Source organism: Terrapene carolina, unplaced genomic scaffold (genome assembly GCF_002925995.2).
Source record: "Terrapene carolina triunguis isolate 2854851 unplaced genomic scaffold, T_m_triunguis-2.0 Scaffold558, whole genome shotgun sequence".
NCBI classification, from domain to species: domain Eukaryota; kingdom Metazoa; phylum Chordata; order Testudines; family Emydidae; genus Terrapene; species Terrapene triunguis.
Genome location: NW_020664909.1, coordinates 8,093,408 through 8,115,288, shown reverse-complemented (window position 1 = coordinate 8,115,288; position 21,881 = coordinate 8,093,408). Strand labels below are relative to the sequence as shown.

Genomic DNA, 21,881 nt, shown 5'->3' with positions numbered 1-21,881 from the left:
GCAACTGATTCTACTCATACAACTAAGTAATTGTAACTATTTTCACCAGAAATACAGGGAATAAATTTGATATAAATCCTTTGTATGTCCTAGCTACATAAAATTGGTTGTGGTCTAAACATTTGTTACTGGAGTTTTAAAACATTTCACCTGCAAACAGTAAATTCAAATCCAGCCCAGAGTAATGGCACCTAAATGTAGATATTCTGATGACTGCAAAGTGAATTTTTTGGTTTCAGTCTATTTCCTATTGAACAAGCATACACATTACAAAAACCCACTACCCCAAATAACAGTAAGTTGTAACATTGCTCGCTGGAGGAGGAAGGCCAAGGATTGAGTGGGAAACAGGATGACCCCTCATTTCACTTTGGATATCAGATGTGTGACGAAACGTGAAACCCTGAACATTTTTGAATAGGCCACAAAGCCGATTTGAAACTTTAAGTGATCCCTTGATCATCAATAATACTTCGACTAAGGAAACTTTGAATGCTTCATATAACATCATGTGAGATAGGAAGCAGAGATATGTGGATTACTGTATGAAAAATGAGATTAACAAGTACTTGCCTGGGCTGTTACACTTGAATCTGCACACAGAATTTAAATCATTAGATTTCTTGTACAGCAAGCTGGATCCAATTAGTATGCTACATGCTCTTAAATTATACTTTGTATCTGGCAATGAATGGGACAGGGAGACTAATATAAAGAAATGATGTAGTACAAATTGTAATCATTATGAAAGCAGGTGAATTATGCTTGATAGAGAGAATAGGAAGGTACCCTGATACCTACAATAGGTCAAATAATGATTTAAAAAAAAAAAAAAATCACTGACATCCGTTATTTTTTAAACATATAAAATGCATAAGATGAGTGTCAGCACATATTTCTATAAAGGTAGCAAAAATAATTTATTTGGGCAGGTGGTCATTAAAAATATTCATTATCTAGGTGATTATATAAAGGAAGATGGAGAACAGATGCCACAGCCAAGTATCCCGTGGGATACAGAGGCATTACTCAGTAAGATTAGAATCACACCAGAACATGTGAATGGTAAACTTCATGGTAAAACAGGGCATCCATCCAAGACAAGTTTGAAGAACCTATTGAAACACATCATTATCAGTGGCTTGTAAATCTCTCTGGTATCAGGAATCCTTCAGCAGGCAGCTTCTGTCCACAGTAAGTTTTTTCCTTTAGGCATCCCACCATTATTTTCAGTGGGATAGCCTTAGCTGGAGTATCAAACATAAATAAGGTGCCAGCTTTTTCTCCACTATGTTCTCCCATGCTGCTTTAACCCATCTATGCATGTGCAACTGTGGTATGTAACCTATCATTTAAACCAGCCTCTGTACTAGATGGCTGGAGGACAGCTAATATAACACCAATTTTTTTTTTAAAAAAAAAGGGTCCTGAGGCAATTCTGGCAATTACAGACCAGTAAGCCTTATTTCAGTACTAGGCAAACTGGTTGAAACTCTAATAAAAAGCAGAATTATCAGACACATAATTGAACATGATTTGTTGGGGAAGAGTCAAGATGGATTCTATAAGGGGAAAATCATGCCTCATCAATCTATTAGAATTCTTTGAGGAGGTTAAACAAACATGTGAACAAGGGCGATCCACTGAGTATAGTGTACTTGGACTTTCAGAAAGCCTTTAACCAGCTCCCTCACCAAAGGCTCTTATCCCATCACTGCCTACTTGGATTAAGAGAGAAGATCCTCTAATGGATCAGTAACTGGTCAAAAGATAGGAAACAAAGGGTATGAATAAATGGTTAGTTTTCACAGTGAAGAGAAATAAATAGCGGTGGGACCAGTGCTGTTCAACATATTCATACGTAAAATGGAAAAAGGGGTAAATAGTGAGGTGGCAAAGTTTGCAGACAATACAGAATTACTTGAGAGTTAAGTCCAAAGCAAAGTGCAAAGAGTTACAAAGGGATCTCACAAAATTGGGTAACAAAATGGCAACTAAAATTTAATGTTGATGAATGCAAAGTAATGCACATGAAAAACATCATCCCAATTATACATACAAAATGATGGGGTCTAAATTAGCTATTACTATTCAAGAAAGCGATCTTGGAGGCTTCATGGATAGTTCAGTGAAAACATTCACTCAATGTGCAGCAGCAGTCAAAAAAGCTAACGTTAGGAAACATTAGGAATGGGATCAATAAGATGACAGTAAATATGCCATTCTATAAAACCATGGTACGACCTGCCCAGGAGTACTGCATGCAGTTCTGGTGACCCAATCTCAAAAAAAATATTAGAAATGGAAAAGGTACAGAGAAGGGCGACAAAAACAATTAGGCATATGAAATAACTTCCATATGAGGAAGGATTAAAGACTGGGGCTGTTCAACTTGGATAAGAGATGAGCAAGGTGGGATAAGATAGGTCTATAAAACCATGAAAGGCATGGAGTAAAAGATGCATGTACCCTAACTTCTTTTTATTTAAAGCAGTCTTTATTTCATCTCTCCTGCTCAATTATGAAACCTATAAGGCTTGTATTATTTTGTATACTGCTGAGAACAACACACACACACAAACCCCACTTCACAGAAAGTCATTCAGAAGTCCCTATATCCCTGCTAAATTAATAGTAAAACCGCCATATGTTAAAAATGTTAGGGGCTCGATAATCATGTGAAATTCTCCTGAATAACTTGCCCCTGTAGTGGCTTGAGTCTCAGTTTACCATAGTGGAGCAGTTTACCATTTGAATTAAATGAAACCAGTAAACGCCAAATGATTTTGCTTATGATTGAGGTGTAACATTGCTCAAGTTTGGTAATCAATTCCAGGCTCCCATCTAGATATGCTCATCTTGCAATTCATACACATAGACAAGGGTTCATTTCTGGATGAGTAACTAAGCAACATTTGAAACTTAATCCACACATGATCCAGATACTGAGTAATTTATATTCTCAGTAGATGCATCTGACCGCCCACCTTTTTGTTTCAGTTGTAAATTGTTCAGGTTTGTAATTTATTACATAGCTTAGGTTTGCTGTCTATTGAGTTGACTTGGTTACTAATTAAGTTTCCATTCAAGGGCAAGAATGAGTCAGCCATGACCTCTCTTCCCTTTTCATTTTTAAACACACATTCAAAGGTACCTTCCACCCCTCTGTAACAAGAAATCAATAGGGAGAAACCCAGATAAACCAAAGTATGGTCAATATGGTTACCTCACCCAGAGCAAATGCACCCAGCTGTCTTTTCTACTAGTGTTCCCACAACTGTAAATACTATGGAAAGGTAGTTACAGCTAAATAAAAGCCATTCCTAGAATGGATGTATGTCCCATTTACAAGTATGGCTAAGTCATGGATTTGTTGCAGAAAAGTAAAAAGTCAAAGTATCACAAACAGAGACGGCTGAACTGACTGGTTGAGTAGGCTTTTATGCTACACAAATAACCAATTCTACAAATAGGAAGCTCCACAAATGTTGAAAAGTAAGTATTATTTCCTGATATGCCAAGATCAAGTAGAGCATATAGCTTTTTAAAGAAGTGTTATTGTGTATGTAAGTTTCTGCATGACATTAGGGAGGAATGTTGGGCAACTCCTGCTTCCTTGCTTCACTCTGCCTTAATTGGATTAAATATATTCACTAATGCAGAAATATCTAAATCTTTCAATGTAATTGACCTACAACTCTTATAGAATACGATGGTAGAGATCAACCTTAGGACCCTAGAACAATGACCATGTGATTACTTTTCATCTGGTATAATGAGCTTAGAAAGACATCTGTACAACTGAAGTTTCAGTTTTTAGTTATTCTGAGCAACTCAAAAATCAAACTTGCTCATCACTCTCCCAGGCACAAAGGACACTAAGATATTGTGCAGTTGTTTTATGGCTTAATATCAATACTAAAACTCCATTTTATATTTGAAGCCAGCTTTATTATGCTGCATTTCCCCCCATTCTATTTCTAGGGGCATTATTTAATTGAACATTTCAGGTACATATTTGGGGTGGGAAGGTTCCCACACAAGTTTCAGAACTCAGAAATGGAATATGTTAAAGCATAAAACATAATATTTATTTTAGGATGTCAAAAGGAATTAAAAAATTAAGTTGTACTGTACAGTTCTAATAGTAGCAAAAATTAACCATTGGCACAAATGTAAGAAAGGTAAACATGTTTCAGTACAAAATAGTGTAGGAAACTTGAAAAAAAGTCACAGGAAATCAAGGTGGGGGAAAGTTTTCCAACAAACAGCAGCATTTTCTTCACATTTTCTACCATTTGTGCAAATGCAGCATTAAGAAAACACCTTTATTTACAAAACAGAGGTAAGGAGACAGAAATTAAAGCTCCACTTCCTTTCTTTTGTGACCTTTGCATCCTTCCAGATTCAGCAGTGTTCCATTGCCATAAAAAAAAGTGAGGTTTTGGTTAATCACAGAAGAGATCTGAGTGTTAAGCTCATGCAATAGTGCTAACATGCAACTCATGCTAGGGTTGTCAGCTTGTCAATTAAATCATCAACAGTGTACACAAGAAGTTTCATGTCATCCTTCTCATTCATTCGGTGCTGACCAACTTTGCGGAGGATCACATCCACATCTGTGCTGACAACACGATCTGCAATTTTCATGGATACCTGCCATGGGACATCTTCATCCTTCATGCCATGGATAAGTTTTATAGGGCAGGTTATAGGAATAGGATTGCTCAACAGACAGTGGTTTTCTGCTTCTTTAATGAACTCATATGACAAACAATAAAACCCTTCCTCGTTGTGTTTTGTTGGCAGCTTCCATTCACCCTTTTCTTCTATTTCTTTTTGGACCTGTTTAGAAAAGAAAAAGAATATTCCAGACAAATGCGATTCACTCTTATTAAACAAGGCAAGCAGACTCCTTGACTCTGTTTTCAGCACATTACTAAGAGCAAACAAAACAAACAAAAAAAACCCCAAACTCTTACAAACTTATCCTTACCAGTTGAAGTCAGGAGGCGGAAGAGGGGTGTATTTGACCCATTCCTGTAACCCCCCTGACATCTACAGGAGGGAAACACCCACAATGAGTCTCAGAAGCTGATCTGTACCTCCCTCCCACAAACTTCAGCTATTCAGGGCTCTCACACAGCAGGCCTCTCAGCCATGACCCAGCCAAAAGAGTCAGCAGCCCCCTACAACCCACAACTGGTTTTAGTCCTTGTGAAGTCAACCAAGGCTCGGAAGAGTTCACTAACTGTCAATGAGCGAAAGACTCATGGGGAATGGGGGTTTTTCACTCCTTGGCCTCCAAAGGCTTGTCATGAGCTCTCTCCTCTATCACACCTCAGGAGGTCCACAGAAAAGGAAAGGTGGAAATATTACCTGATCTGCTTTCCCCCAGCCAAAGACCCCTGCACCCTCCAATCTCAACTGACTTCCCTCAAGTCTTCAGAGGCTCAGGGCTTCATTCCTTTGGACCTCACAAAAGTCACCAAGGAAGGGAACCCGATGAAGACAGAGGGGTTACCAGTGGGGGGAGGGAGGAGACAATTTGAGGCCTTTCTTCCCTCCTGGGGAAATTCTTTGAGCATGCAGGAGTTAAGCCTCACAAAAAGAGACACAAAGCCCATCAAAACCAAACCCTCCCACCCAAAGTTTTTTGGTGGACATTCCCTCCCTCCACCCTTGAGATCAGGTTATATTATAAGGTATCACTAGCAAGAACCAAAAAGCTACTACACTAGAGTTCTGCACTCAGGTAAACACTTCAATAATTACTGTGTCAAATTTGAAGCCCAAATCCAGTTCATTTCAAATTATATAGAAAAATCCTACTTCAAGCCCAGATCTAACCTACCAAAATTTAAGTCAGGTTCAAATGGAAGTAGTTGTCACAACTGCATCTGTATTCCTACTCTGTGGTCCAGCAAGGACACCCATTTTAGGCTCCCAGACTCTCAGTTGTTACCTCTTCTGTTGAGAGACCCGTATCTCTCTTGGTCCTGACTGGGGTATTTCCAGGCTGCACAGCTCCCTGCCTACACTGTGAATTCCCCAGAAAGACAGACTACTTAAACAGGCTGTGCTTTGCTTTCTCAGAGGCTATAAACAGTGTAATTGCCACAGTTACAAGTTACCACACAGCTTTTTCCTAAACAGGCACATTTACTCTTAAGATAGAATCATAGAATCATAGAATATCAGGGTTGGAAGGGACCTCAGGAGGTCATCTAGTCCAACCCCCTGCTCAAAGCAGGACCAATTCCCAACTAAATCATCCCAGCCAGGGCTTTGAAAGCATTACAGAAGACCTATTAAAACAATAAAACCTACATGCAGGCTAATATGCGTACCAGAGATCACCTCCAACTCCAAGGAGGGCTCTGGTAAGCCATCAGTCCTTAAAACCCCACCAGAGGGTGTGTGGTTTCAAGTTCATACAAGCTTTTACTTCGAACAAGCACCCATAGGCATACACCTTTTTTTCACTTGGGTCTTCAGAGACCATGAATAGGTAATCAGTCAGACAATGGTTCTCCTCTCAGGGCATAGTTTCAAAAAGGTTGTGATGGGAACCTGCATTCATCTCCCTCCAGGTCCTTTCTAACAAACCCATTTAACTTGGTTTGTCCCAAAAGTTCCTTTTTGTCTGGCATATTGTTTGAAATAGTCCTTTGAAGCTCATTACACTTCTCCAGGGTTTACACTGGCCCCATCTCTTCCCCAAGAGATGTCACATACAATCCCAAAATAATACATCAACTTTGCATTCATGACACAAAGGATTCCAAAGCTATTTCAACGTAATGCAGTAAGATCTTCCAAAGATATTGCAGGAAACTGCCATATCTGTCACAGTAGTGTTGGTATATGAAGTTACTTTCTAGCCTTTGACATCGAATAGTTACACTTACCTCACTCTTTCCCTCCCCAACTCTTTGCTCAATCATCCTGCCTATCATTCAGACCCATATCCCAGAAGTCATTTGATTCAGACTTCTCTCTAGGTCCTCAGTCAGGCTCTCCCTTTAGATCTTCTTTGTGCACAACATCTTTAAAAAACAACCTTCTTATCCATCCATGAAGCTAAGCCTTATCCAAGCCCTAATCATCTCACGTCTCAATTACTGCAACATCCTTCCCTTTGGCCTTGACAAATGCCATTTTGCCCCATTCATATCCATTCAGAATGCTTCTTCAAATATCATTTTCTTAGTCTGCTGCTTGACCACATGCACCTCCCCTCCCCCGCAGTTCCCTTTTCTCTATCTTATCAAATATAAGCTACTTGTCTTCACTTTCAAGACTCTTCACTGCTTATTCCCACCCTACCTATCATCTCTCATTCACTATTGAAATGTCAATTCCTGCCTCTGATCAGTCCATGTTACCAGCCTCAATGGACCACTTGTTAAATTTTCAAACCAGCATCTTTTTGCTTTCTCCTATGCTGCTCCTCATATATGTGAGGTACTCCTGGTAAAAAGCGCAAAGCTACCTACCTCTTATCCCCTTTCATAACCCTCCTCAGAACTCTTTGTCATGATGCCTACAAAATCCTGACAACAGTTAGATTGCTGGTGTGATGAGACCACTGCCTATTATGCTGACGAATACTGTCTTTGTTCTCCATTCATCTGTATCTATCTGATGTCTCTTTTTCTTATACTTAGATTTTAAGTTGCTTGGGGCAGGTATCATCTTTTTGTTTTGTGCTTCTACTGTGCCTAACACAATGAGTCCCTGGTCCACAATTAAGGCTCCTATATACAGCGGTTGTAAGAAGTCTTCATTTTAACTAATTCTGACAATTTCACTCAGAAATTTCACTATTTTGCAGGCTGCTAACTCAACACCAACTCTTACAGTCCATTTAACCATAAGATACACAATGAAAAAATTTAATAACGGGATTTCACACCAGTAAGTTTTCAAAATTTGCAGAAACAGAACATTAAAAACCGTTAACATTTACCTCAAGGGGAAGTTGTTTAAAAGTTGTTACAAGATAGTCTGCAGCTGCAGCTACTCCAACTACAGCGGCCACCTTTTCTGGACGAGCTATTGCTGCATGAAGCATCAGCCATCCACCTAAGCTGGATCCCACTAGAATCTTAAAATAAGATTTGAAAAACAAAACACACAAAATGATTTTTTATTTAAAATTACCAATTTACTTTTTTTTTTTTAAAATCAAAATATTTTCAGTTTTGTTTAGCTACTTAAACCTGGGGCATAATCCTGCTACCCTTACCCCGCAGAACTGCTGTAATTTCCAATGGGAATTTTGCCTGAATAAGCATCACGAGATCTGGCATTTAACTACCGTTTTTTGTTCAGTGGGGCAGGTTATTGCTTTCTCAGACTGACCCACTGTAAACAAAACGAGAATTGAAATGTAGTTGAGCATCGAGTATTTTTATTTTTCCAGCTGTTGAAGTGCTTTAACATCTTTAAAGAAATGAGCATTGTAAAGGCTCATTAATAAAAGTCAGACAAACACACAAAACAAGTTTTAACACATTACAATACAGTAGTTCTAATATTCACTCTGAGCTATATTAGAAGTAATTACTTAGTAGAACTCCCTCTCATTAATTTAAACTGAGCAGTATGTAGTATTTGAAAGCGTCCATTGCAATGGTATCTATGCAATGGACAGCTTAACACTGACTTCTTGACTTTATTTTGTTTTGAACTAAAATGATTTCTCCCAAGTTGTTTCATTACCTAATCTAGTTTATTTTCCATTTAGTGCTGTTCTACAATGTTATTTCCATTGCTATTAGCTTGTTGATCAGCACCTCCATCCCTGTGTAAGGTACTTCGTGACTGATACTTTTTTGTTCCATTTGAAACAAGTCAAACTGGAAATGAGTACAAAGGTCGTTCTTTTCTTTTTTATAGAAGATCATTCACAAGGACCATTAAACTGTATTTCTGGCTATGTAATGCTTTAAATTGGGAGAACAGCTTATGCTATATTTAAAAATAAAATATAACCTGTGGTCCATCTGTGAGTTCATCTAGTACAGACAAAACATCCTTCCTCCACTTTCCAACCGTACACTCTTGAAGATTACCATCTGAACTTCCACATCCTGTATAATCAAATCTGCAAGTTAACAGTCAAGATAAAAATTTAATATTACTTACAAAACAAGCTGCAAACAAACAGTACCTACACAGAACAGGAACAATAATCTTCACTGTTCATCAGAATTAAACAATTGCAATAAAGGCAACATACCTCATAATCATGCAGGTTTTCAGAAATTTCAGTTAAGAGAGAAAGTTACCGTATATACTCGATCATAAGCCGGTTCGTTTATAAGCCGACTCCCCCCCCCAAGATGCATAAATAAAAATGGAAATTTTTTATAACCTGTTCATAAGCCGACCCTGTAATTCAGGGTTCAGCAAACTTTGGCTCCCGGGCCATGAGGATAAGCCGCTGGCGGGCCAAGATGGTTTGTTTACCTTGAGTGTCTGCAGGCACGGAGGTAAATCTAAGTAAACAAAAGTGTCCCGGCGCGCCAGCTGCTTACCCTGACGGGCCGAGACAGCAACTGGTGGGGAAATTCTTTTGGGGGGGAGAAACTGGGAGTCAGGGGAGTAACCCCTGTGACCACCCCCCACATGACCCCACCCCTAGCCTGGGACCCCCACACTTCCCTTCCCACCTTATCTGGGGAGGATGTCTCTGACCTGGCTGGAGCTGCTCCAGCAGGCTGGGCAGCGCGGTAGCAGCCTGCTCTGGCGGCGCGGCCGCAGCATGTTCCATCGGGCTGGGCCGGGCAGCGTGCTTTGGAGCCCGGGCGGCGTGGCCACAGCCTGCTCTGGGGGGCGGGGCCGAGCAGCACGGCTGCAGCCTGCCAGCCCCGGAGCTGTAGCTGCTTCGGAGGCTGGGAGGAGAGCAGCGTGGCCGGAAGCGGAGAGACTCTGGCACCCCCTCTTCCCTTCTGGCTCTGCTGGCTGTGCTGCCTCTCCTTGTTCCCTCTGTTGGGGGGGATGGGCTGTGTCCCACCTTTCCCTCTCTATACTCGTTCATAAGCCGACCCCTGTCTCTGGTGTTTCCCTTTTTTACTAAAAAAATTTGGCTTATGAACAAGTATATACGGTACTCTTGGATGTCAAATCATACATAGGGATTTGGGAGCAAGAGACAACTAGGAGATGCAGTGCACCCATGCACTAACTAGCTTTTTAAATCTGCAAATCCAAATTTAACTCAGACATATGGACAGGACTGTCCTTGAAGAACGAGTCAAAGACCTACATGATTTTTTCATTTTTAGATTTTCAAGTCAAGAGTCTCCTTCATATACTATACATGGTTCATAAATGTGTCGTCCAGTACTGAGACTGTACATCCTTATTACATTCTGTACCTTCTTAAATAATGTTTCATCTGTACTATGCAATTCATTTCATTAGGTATACTCCTCTAAACCCACTCAAGATACTTGACCAATAGACACTAATCTGCATTCATAAGAGTTAGCAGTTGAGTCATCACAAATAGCATTCTATAAGAGAGCTAAAACAAGTGCTCTGTCCTAAAGCCCAAATCCAGGGGCTCCAAGCAGGAGTCCACCAACACAGTGCCCCTTGCAGGATGGAGTTTAAGCATGCAGTAACTATTTAATTTATATGTATTAACCATAATATAAGTGATTTCCATTTTCAAAGATTTTTCATTTTTATGCTGATAATCTTACTATTTCATGAAGCATATCACTCAGGTTAGAACAGAGATAATTACAATTTTAATGAGTCATGCAAGTGTGTTGAAAAATTCATTTTACTGATTTAAATAACTTCTGCATAGAAAAGATGAACATATCTCAGATACAGATTGATGGTAACACCATCATAAGAGGCAGACATTATCTCTTATATTGCATGCTTTCAATCAGATGTCAAAATCTAACAGGCTGAAGCGGGGGAGGAATTTTCAGCATCCTAGTCGTATTTTCACAGAATTCCTCATTCCTGGCTGCCATACTATAATTCATGCTAGTTTCTCTAAACAATCTTCTTGACTGTACCTTACAAAGGCATGACCGAGAGATTTGCAGAAGTCCTGGAGTGCAACTGCTTTCTGCCCATTCATATTTGAATTAAGGCCTGGGAGGAAGACAACACCTGGGTTCTTGCCTTTTATCTTATTATAAGCTAGATTTGGACGATCAGGTCGACTAAGGAAACTGACTGATGCCTTCTGTCTGCAAGCTTTAAAAACACAAAAAAAGACATTTTATAAAGAAAATTATCATCAGAAATACTTAAGTACTTGAGGTAAGATACCAGAAAACATATTAGAAATCATCTTGAAACAAAATATTTTAGTTTAAGTAAAATACACAATCCCAACAGAGTTTTGAAATTATGTTCAATACTATCTATTAGTACAATTTCAAATCTTCTGGGACCACACAGCTATCTGGGTGAAAAAAGCAAGATGATATTCAAGTCATGCAATACTAACAGTTTCACTCTATAATCAGAAGCGTGGTTCACTAACCCTTGTCAGTTTTTAAAGGGTTTGCACACAACTGAATGTTACTGAATCTTGATTTGTTACTAATTTCATATTTCCTCAATAACTTTAGTTATCTGGTTAGTTTAAAGTTATTTATTTGTGCTTCCTTATTATTTGCCTCTCTGCTATTCTGAAGTAGTATGTTTTTCAAAATTAATCTTAAGAAGTGAAGTTTTTATTTACATGGTACCATAGGTGTGGAACAAGCTACAATCAAAGGCACCAATCCTCCATACAGAACTACAAACTCAGCCCATCTCCTGCCCAGAGTCCCACTGTAATCAATGTTAAACAGAATGGGGATAAGTTGGGAGGAGGTGAGACCAATGAAACAAGCTTTGGATTTTTTCACCATAAGAAAACCAATACATGGAAGTAACATTACTGTACTGAGAGCCCACCAGAAATTCAATAAATAAAAAGTTAGTCAAACTTTAGTAGTGCAACTAACATCATCGCAGTAATGCCAACTTAGTCTGGAGACTATTGCTAGTTATTTTGCTCCTTTTCAATTGATACTTCAATATTAATGGGGCAATCAGAAATTTGTATGTTAAAACAGTTTTTTTCCCCAAGACTCATAATTCCATCCTAAATTGCTGCTACTTATACAGTTTCAACAAGGAATAAATCTAACACATTTTTCTCTTTTTTCAGCTTACTAATAAGGAAACCCTAGAAGTCTTAGAATTTCACCTAGTGGAATCTTTGAACACCATGTTCTCAAGTTTCCCAATAAAAAAAGAAACAAAAACAAAAAACAAAAAACAACAAAAAAAAAATAAAAAAAAACAAAAAATCTGCCGGTGATTTAAAGGGCCCAGGCTCCCCGCAGCCCGGAGCTCTTTAAATCACCGCCGGAGCCCTGCCGCCCCTATTCCAATATAACGGGGTTGCAGCTATAACGCGGTAGGGATTTTTGGCTCCCCACGACCGCGTTATATCGGGGTAGAGGTGTATATTCAATTATTTCAGTTCAATGACTAGTTCCTTCAGAGTTAAAAATCTCTCTCTCTCTCAACCCGGAGTGGAAAAAACAGCAACACTTGTTTTCCTCTTTCAAACTATGCATAAAACTAATCGTAGATCTTCTTTTCTTACTAATTTTAAAACCTTGAAGGACATGTTGAGACCTGAAACAATAAGTTCAATTCACCAAATTTAAATAACACTTGCTTTGGTTAATAAACATATTCATTTTAAATTAAAACATGTTTTGATACTTTGTGATAAACTTTTTTCTTATCCAGCACATTTTATAGTAGTTTTATTTGATTAAATAAATTGTAAAATATTTTTGTGCATTTCTAATTGAATTTTTATCCAAATACAGCTTTACCCAAATCACAAGTGAAAAGTTAATCATCTAGTAAATAAGAAATACATCGTTCATCATTTTCTAACGTCATAAAGCTAAAAATTAACGAGTTCTATATAACTGCTTAAATGAGCGAATATAGATAGTGTGTCCTCGTGGTCAGCAAAAAAATATCAAGTTTAGTATAATGGCTATATTGAGGTGCAAGTCAATGTGTTTTAAAAGTTATCAACCAATGGAAAAAAAAACAATCTTTTTATATGAAAATAGATAAAATGTAAAAATATAAAAAAACTATTAAAATCAATGACTTAAATCAAGATTCTTGCTTGCTGATTTAAAGCACAATTAAGATCTGATTTAAAATCAATCCACCCTGCTTTAAGAAAAAAAATCATACAAACAGTTATAGAAACTCTTCAGGCAACATTGCTGCTTGCTCTGCTACAGCTGTATTTGGTATTTGAGTCTGGCAAGGCCTAAAGCTATCCTGTGATTTATGGCTCAATCATGAAATGATTAATTTGGCAAAAGCAGCTTTTAGACGTTGCTAGAAATATGACCACCTCTGCAAAGTCTGATCAACCATGAGAGTTTGGGCTGATGAGGTAAAAACTGTGATTAGGAGTTATTGTTTCATTATCTTTTCACATGTTATCTTGCTAGATATTTTTAGCAAAGGAGATCTATGGAAACCCTAGACATTCTCCTCTTTACCACCTGAGGTTCAGTAAAGGTCTTATTAAGCAAACTTACTTTTGTAAGTCTCCTCTGGACTCAGTTTCTTCAGTTCCAAAACCCCCTGTCACTACTAAATCATTTAATAACATCAATGGAGACACTCTCTCGTTATTATGCCAACACTAAAATGACAGTCACCTGTCTAGGCCGTTTACATTATTGATACAACAAAGATTGCCTGCATCATTTCCCCCCACTGGGCTTTTGATAGTGGCAGGTCTGCTTTGTGCGATCAGAAACCAAGTTTGACAGACTTTCTGAACTTATCAATGGCCAGAAAAAACGCTTGCTATGTATTAATACTACTACTTTTCAAGCTAGATCCTTGAAGTTGAGGGGTTTTATTTCAGTTAATGTGTATTACAACCTCATGCCTCTTCTTCTGGTTCCTCTAATGAATTGAGCATGCTCAATACTCGTCATTTTTCACATTCTCCTTTGTAATTTTAATATTCTGAGTCAGTAAAGAACAAAATTCAGATCCTTGGACTCCTTCGGAGCATTAAATTTTAAGCAGTGATAGCCAAGCACCAAATTTCAAATCCTTAAACCATTCTAGAACCAACAATGAGCTGCTTGTAATCAACTATTCCATCTCACGGCACCTTAGCTAAGTTATTTAAGTTAACCGTATCTAACTGAAATAACTGTTCAATTATGTCACTTAAGTACAAATGCTGACATACACAAAATGATGCTTAATTTCGAATTAAAAAAAAACTATACCCCTCTACTAGCAACACTGTAGTTAGACAACCAGCGTCTGAAAAGCAAGTTCAAGTACATTTATTGCTGTACAAAAACTTCAGTCAGAGACTGAAATCCATCACTTCTTTAAGAAGTTACAACAGCAGTGTTTTCTAGATTTAATTTCATAATTAATAAAATGAAGCTCAGAAAAGCTTCAATGAAAAGACAGACTTGCCACATGGGCTTTCTAAAAACTAAAGTCCTTTATCATAAAAATATTTCAGTATAAAGGGCTGGCTTTATATTAGAGAAAAATACTCAAGTGGTACAAACCCTCCCCCACGCCCAATGTTGAGAGATAGCACAGATGTACCAGTAAGTAAACAACAGTATGCTCCCATGAACTCACTGTCATTAGGCAATTTCAGTAAGTTGACAAATTTGCTGACTCAAAATGAAATGGTTATTTTTGGTGAAAATTTTACCAGATTAATCACACACACAAAGGCAAAGTTAGTTTCTGAAGAGTACACACCACTAACATCCTAAAAATCTTTTGAAGTCACTGTCATACTTAGAGGAATCAACTTCTTGTCAAACAATTTTAAACTCAGACTGAAGCCAGTCTTCCCCGTGAAGTCTCTTAATACAGTAGTTATTTTAATAACAATAAAACAATATTTTCAAGAGTCCCACTGCAGCTGGATAAAGCACCAATACTGTAGAAGATATTTCAATAAGCTTCTCCGTTTAGCAGAAAGAACCAATCCCAAACACAACAAGGAAAGTAACTGGTTGAGCTGCTGTTTAGAGGATGATCAAGCTACCAGTTAAATATAAAAGGCTTATGACTAATAGGGAAGGGAAAATTTCAACAGAGATTTAAAGCCAAATTTTCATGTTCTGTTCACTCAAAAGTGAGTGGAAACAAAAAACAAAACAAAAGTCCATTTTTAAGTTCAAGAAATGCATTCTAATAAAGGGAAAGCTCCCTAGGCCACAGGAATAGGTATATTCTAAAGGCAGCAGATTTACTCCTGATAGGAGAAGCTTCCTGTGCAGCTCTAACCCCTTCTGGTTATTACTGGACATGGCAATGTTGAGTGAAATGGGGCTGTAGCATGGAGACATGGGGCAGTTGCAAGAAACTCAAGGGTCCCTGCTCCAAAATGGTGATAAATCATGGACTCAACATTGTGTGTCTAGATCAGGGGTAGGCAACCTATGGCACACGTGCCGAAGGCGGCACACGAGCTGATTTTCAGTGGCACTCACTCTGCCTGGGTCCTGGACACTGGTCCAGGGGGCTCTGCATTTTAATTTAATTTTAAATGAAGCTTCTTAAACATTTTAAAAACCTTATTTACTTTACATACAACAATAGTTTCGTTATATATTAAAGACTTATAGAAAGAGACCTTCTAAAAACGTTAAAATGTATTACCGGCACGCGAAACCTTAAATTAGAGTGAATAAATGAAGACTCGGCACACCACTTCTGAAAGGTTGCCGACCCGATTGCAACAAAGATCAAAGATCATAGAATATCAGGGTTGGAAGAGACCTCAGGAGGTCATCTAGTCCAACCCCCTGCTCAAAGCAGGGCCAATCCCTGGACAGATTTTTGCCCCAGATCCCTAAATGGACCCTTCAAGGATTGAACTCACAACCCTGGGTTTAGCAGGCCAATGTTCAAACCACTGAGCTATGAAAAAAGTGATGAACAGTTAAGAACTGGGATCTGTTTTTGATACCATTTTATTAAACCATAATGACTCCATTACTAGGTATCCCAACCCTATATAATGGGAAGAACAGTTACTTTTCAGCAACTGCTGAAATACTGACACAAAGAAACTGGTTCAGGACTGAGCTTAATCCATAAAAGCAAGGAAACTGAGTGATCAGTTCCTCAATGTCATTTAAATGTAGTTCTCTAGTTCCAATGCCATCTATAGAAAGAACTGAAAGCCCCTACCGTGTACCTAAGAGGACATGATGGACTATAATGATTCCTTGGAGCCATTATTTATTGTACAGAACCAGGATGAAACCAGGATTTTAGTTGGAGTTGTCAGATTGATCTTTCAGATAAAGAAGACAACATTTATCATGTCAGCTAAAAAGCCTAAGCAAAAATATCTGGTTCTCTCTCTCCACATACCATAAGAGCAAGAATCCAGTTATCAAAAAGTCAGAGGGTATGTGACAGAGGAGATAACAAATGCTGGGGTCACCTGTATGTTTGAACTGAAGGCTGCATCTGGAACAATACATGTGTGAAAATGTGTAGTACAAAAGGCTATCACATTTGCATGCCATTTCTGTCCAGTAGGATTCTGATAATTTATCATTCCTACCCCCCTCCAAGTTTTAAGATGAATACTACCACTATGAACAATGCTGCTTAAAATTCATGGTATACAGTGAAGATAAGTATCTCTCTGTTGTGGTCGTCTTTTTTTCGGTCTCTTATTCTATTTCTGCTTGGAGGTACAACAACAATACATTTAGTCTGTCAGATGTGCATTTGCTTGGAAAAAAAGAGTATACTTATACAATTTCTAATTATCATCCGCTAAATAGGTACAGATTCCTCACTGTGTGGTTTGGGGGATTTTTGCCAATGCAGACACATTGTTCTTATAGTTCATGTTCTCCCACTATCCACAAGTTACTGAGGTTTGAAAATTTTCCATTGTCTTGCACATATTAGAACATTTAAATCAGAGGGCCTAGTTAACATTAGACAAATCATCTACATCAGGGGTTTCTCAACCTTTTTCTTTCTGAGCTCCTGCAACATGCTATGAAAACTCCAGGGCCCAGCAGGTGGAAGGGGAAAGGGCAGGTTTGGGGCTTTAGCTCTGGCCACTGGGCAGGGGGACTCTTGGCATAGTTGATTTCTATTTTGGAGGGGAGCAAGGCCTGGCGGGGCTCGGGCCAGCTCTGCACAGTAGGGCCCGGGGAGGGAGCACCACCTCCACTCCCAGACTCACCTCAGCTTTACCGCACCTTGTCTGGGTTGTGGGGGGCATGCATCCAAAAATTATAATCCAAAGGGGGGGGGGAGGAGGAGGCTCAGCTCAAAAAGTTTGAAAACCACTCATGGTGCAGGGAAAGGGGAAGCTAGGGACAGTATGCAGGCAGGGGGATAGCTCAGGGTGCATTCAGTGAGTAGCTAGGGCCTATATGCTGGGAAGGTGGCGGTCACTGCTCCAGAAGGGCTCTGGCCACCCCAGAGATGGTCCCCCTACCTGGAAGGCTCTTACTGGCGGCAGGAGCAGCTCCCAACCCCCTTTGACTGAGAAGCAACCACAGCCCTGGGCACCAGCAGGAGGAGGAGGAGATGGGGGAGCACTGTGGCTGCCCACTTTATGACACTGCCCGGCTCCCCACCCCACCTCCAACTTCGCCAGGACCGGAGCAGAGGGAGAGTGGAGCTGCCCCAGGACTATCCTGCTCTGGCACTGCAGTTTTGGGGGGCAACATCCCTGGTCCCTCCCATCCCCCCAACTCCACTCATGTCTTTGGGCTTCTACCCCGCAAGGCATTGGGATTCAGGGCTAGCAGATCCCCTGAACCTGCCTCACAGTCCCCTAAGGGGCCACAGACCCCCAGTTGAGAACCACTGATTTCCATTACATAATTATAAACCATGTCAGGTTTCTTATTGTTGTATTGAACACAATAAAGAATTGTTAGTTTAGTTAGAGGAATACATACTAATTCAAGATGGCCACAAACAAGGCTTTTCACTTTTGAAAACACAGACTAGGCTGAAGGCTTCAGTGCCATTCAGTTTGATGCAAATTTTACACATTGGAGAGATTAAGAAAATGATGATATACTGAATACTTCAATAGATCTCGTGGGTTTCTATAGTATTTAAATTAAATCCAGTTTTTAGCAGCTTTTCAGTTGTGGATGAAGCAAAGTGATTTGGGACCATTTCCCCTCCTATATATGATCTATGAAATGCTAAGCTGAGTATGGACCTTTTGACATATTAGGTCAGATTCTTAAAGCTATGTCATAAGCACTATATAATATTTACATATTATTAATTTCCAATGACCCACCTTTCACTAATGAAAAACTAATGCATCCCCAAATAAAATCTGCTGGGCCTCTACAATATTAATTCAAGGCTGACCTAGTGATGTAGTTCAGTAGATACAGAAATGCTACGCATTAAAACAAGTGGGCGACAGCATCACACCACAGAACTGTCCTGCAGCAACTAAGACCTAGTCTCCTGTTACCCTAAAGGCTATGTTCACAACATCTCCTTTTTACTTACATATGTGCACAAGTAATTATAACTTGCAACAGATGCACTATGCTGATAAGTAAAAGAGTAAATATTGATCATTGCTCTGTAAAGCTGCTATAGTACCTTTTGAGCAAAAAGTTAAAGTCAGTCATTTTTGAAGAATTGTTTTTTAAAAAGGATTACTGTCACAATGAAATGCAAAAAAAATCCCTATACTTTTTCAGTTCGCACAGTGTATTTAACAGCATTGTCTGTAGTCTGGTATATTATCTTGTTCTGTAGTTGAGGGGGTTGTTTGCACATCAAAGAAAATTAAAAAAAAGAAACAGTAGAAGCTAAAAAAAAAAAAAAAAATCTAGTGCGACTCTGGGCAGACATAGAACCTAAAAGCGATGTTCCTCCCTCCATCAAATTTTTTTTTAAATTGGCCCTGAACCTACAATTTGATCCAGCCAAGCAGGCAGATGCCTGAAATTGGAAAGCTAATCTGGGTTTATCAATTTCTGTACAGCAACTTCTGTGTTCTCCACAACTCATTCAACTCAGCACAAACAAACAAAAAAGAAGGATCTTTGGGATACAAAACACTGTTCATGGTACACAACTTTGAATATATAGATAGATATAGTTACCACACCTTGAGCCCTTTTTGTCATGACTCCTCCTCTTTACTTTCCTCAAAAGTTGCACTGACAGATAGTATGAGATGACAACACATGAACTATGTCATTCATATTTTATATAAGGTTTTTAACCCTGAAGTGCTTCAAACTACACAACACAAAGTAGAAATGACTGCAGTTCAAAGATGAAAAGTGGTAAACGCTCAGTATATAGTACAACACATATCGATGGGAGAGGAGTGTATAAAACAGGGGAGGGGAAAGGAAAAAGAATTTTGGCCAAAGGAACACTCCTGTACTCTTACACTCCTTGTCTATACAGTGCTAGAAAATTGCATCACTTTAACTATACTGGTATGGTTTAGCAGTGTAAGTGGGGATGCAGTTACCTCAGTACAAAAGGAGTTTGTATTGGTATTGATAGTCCCATGTGGGAAGGGGAATAACTACCAGTAAATCAGCTGAATTTGTTCAGTTGTAGCTCCAGTTTAAGTGGTATATAATAACTTATTCAAAAATCAAGTACTCTACAGCCTCTATATCCAACAGGCTCACAGACTGATTTTGCTAAACTGGTTCAGAACTCAGATTCTGCTGAAACAATATGGTTGGATTGCACAAACAGACTAAATTATATTTCAATCAATTTCAGAAACCGTTATACAAGTAACAACAATCTACTGATGTTGGCCAGACAAATAATTGCACTTGAACTTGAGTTTTAAATTAAATTTAGCTAACTCAGTTTGAAAACAATGTAACTGGGTCTGTCTGTACAGCCTGGTGATAATACTTAAGCAGTAAATAAGCTAAGTCTGTCTCAGATCATTTTGGTGCCATTTTCCTGGAGTGACAGATTTGAAATCTCAAGAAATATTATGTGAACAACTTAACATTTTCCCCTTATTGTTTTATTGCAAGGGCTTGCAAATTTTGCTCCAGTGAAGGCACGGACCACAGCTTCCTAAGGGCTCATGGCTGCTTTTAATATTTATTAAAGCAAGCTACAGTCAGCTGAACCCAGCATACAGTGTCTTAGGGGAAGTCTACTCAGATCAAGATGGAGCATCAAAGGCAGTGGGATCCTCAGGAAGGCATGCTGAGCCTAGTCACACCATGAACAGATGACAAGGCAATGGCGGAATGGGTTGGACCTTAGCTACATGTCAAAAGAACTATAACAGGGTTAAAAAAACCTAGATAAATTCATGGAGGATAGGTTCATCAATGGCTATTAGCCAGGATGGGCAGGGATGGTGTCCCTAGCCTCTGTTTGCCAGAAGCTTGGAATGGATGACAGGGGATGGCTCACTTGATGATTACTTGTTCTGTTCATTCCCTCTGGGGCACCTGGCATTGGCCACTGTTGGAAGACAGGATACTGGGCTAGATGGACCTTTGGTCTGACCCAGTATGGCCATTCTTATGTTATGTTCTTATATTCTTAAGGCTGGCTGAAACATTCTCCAAGTTGAGGTCTGAGGCCTAACGCCTTCCTCATGTGCCCTCCAGCCCTGACATCCCCACCATGCACTAAGAAAGAGCTGCACTTCTGAAAAGGACACTACATGTATGTATGCCCGTAGAACACCCGGCACGACGGTCCACGAGAAGATCAAGATTAGGGTTGCCACCTCTGGAGATGCACACACCAGGGGACCCAGGATGATCCTGAGCCCGTAATACCGGGTAGCTGGCAGTGTGGGCCAAGCACGCTACAGCCTACCTCAGGTAGCTACTTCAAGAAAAGAAACACAACTGGGAAAAAACGACGGGTCTTGATAGCACAGCAGCAAGACCAAGTGACATCCAACCCTGGAGGGCCCAAAAGCGTGAGGACACCCGCAACAGCACGGGCTAGGTGGGAGCCACAGGGATCACGTGCTGACACAGCTCCTCCAAAGAACCCCCGCCCCCTGCGGCGCCACGTGATTCCCCGCGGGGCTGCGGGCAGAAGACACGTCACGGCAGAGCGCGCCCAGGCCCCGCCCCTGGGGCCGCCTGAGCCGGGCTGGGCGCCGATAACGGCCTGGCCCCGCGCTTACCCAGCAGCTGCCCTGGAGGCCGCCGCAGCAGCAGCAGCGAGGCGCGGCCGGCCCCGGACTCTGCGCAGCGAGCAGCGGCCCTGCCGCAGATCAGTCCCCGCCACCATAGCGCCCAGACCCCGCCGCCCGCCGCTGCCATGTCCCGGCCCCGCACTGCCCCGCGTGGGGTGAACGTCCCGCCCTCGTCGTTCCTCGGCAGCGCGGGGGCAGAACTGAGCATGCGCCTCGCTGAGAAGGGGCGGTTGTGCGCATGCGTTTTTGCGTTCCCAGCCTAGTGTGCGTTCTCCAACGTAATAAGGACGCTGCGTCGGCACTTAAGGACCAGACTACAAGAAAGAGCGTAGGCGCCGGCGCATGACCAAAACAGGAGGATTGCGCATGCGCCCCCTCCCGCAGGCGGACAGGGAGGGGGAGGACGCATGCGCCTTGAGGGTGAGCCGGGAGAGCAGGGCCGTTCGTCCCTTGGGGGTGGGAGCCTCGTTCCTCATCGCGCCAGAGGCGCAGGCGCCGCCAATCAGCGCCAGGGAGCGCGTGGCCAGCCCGAGGCTGAGGGAGCCCTGCTGTGCGGCGGGGGGGGGCGGGAGCATGTGCCTCTTCCCCGCAGAATGTCCCCCTCCTCCCGCCTAGAGTCCAACTTTCTAATTGC

At 40.6% G+C, this 21,881-nt stretch overlaps 1 protein-coding gene across 1 annotated transcript; it reads right to left on the bottom strand.

Annotated features, from left to right (window-relative positions):
- Positions 1–4,065: 4,065 nt before the first annotated feature.
- Positions 4,066–21,499, bottom strand: ABHD10 (abhydrolase domain containing 10). The gene is made up of 5 exons (XM_024200351.2): positions 21,236–21,499; positions 11,049–11,232; positions 9,001–9,112; positions 7,973–8,110; positions 4,066–4,845 (listed from the first exon to the last, which is right to left on the bottom strand). Exons 1-5 carry the CDS (start codon positions 21,453–21,455, stop codon positions 4,504–4,506), a joined length of 996 nt encoding a protein of 331 aa, XP_024056119.1. The 5' UTR covers positions 21,456–21,499; the 3' UTR covers positions 4,066–4,503.
- Positions 21,500–21,881: the final 382 nt, after the last annotated feature.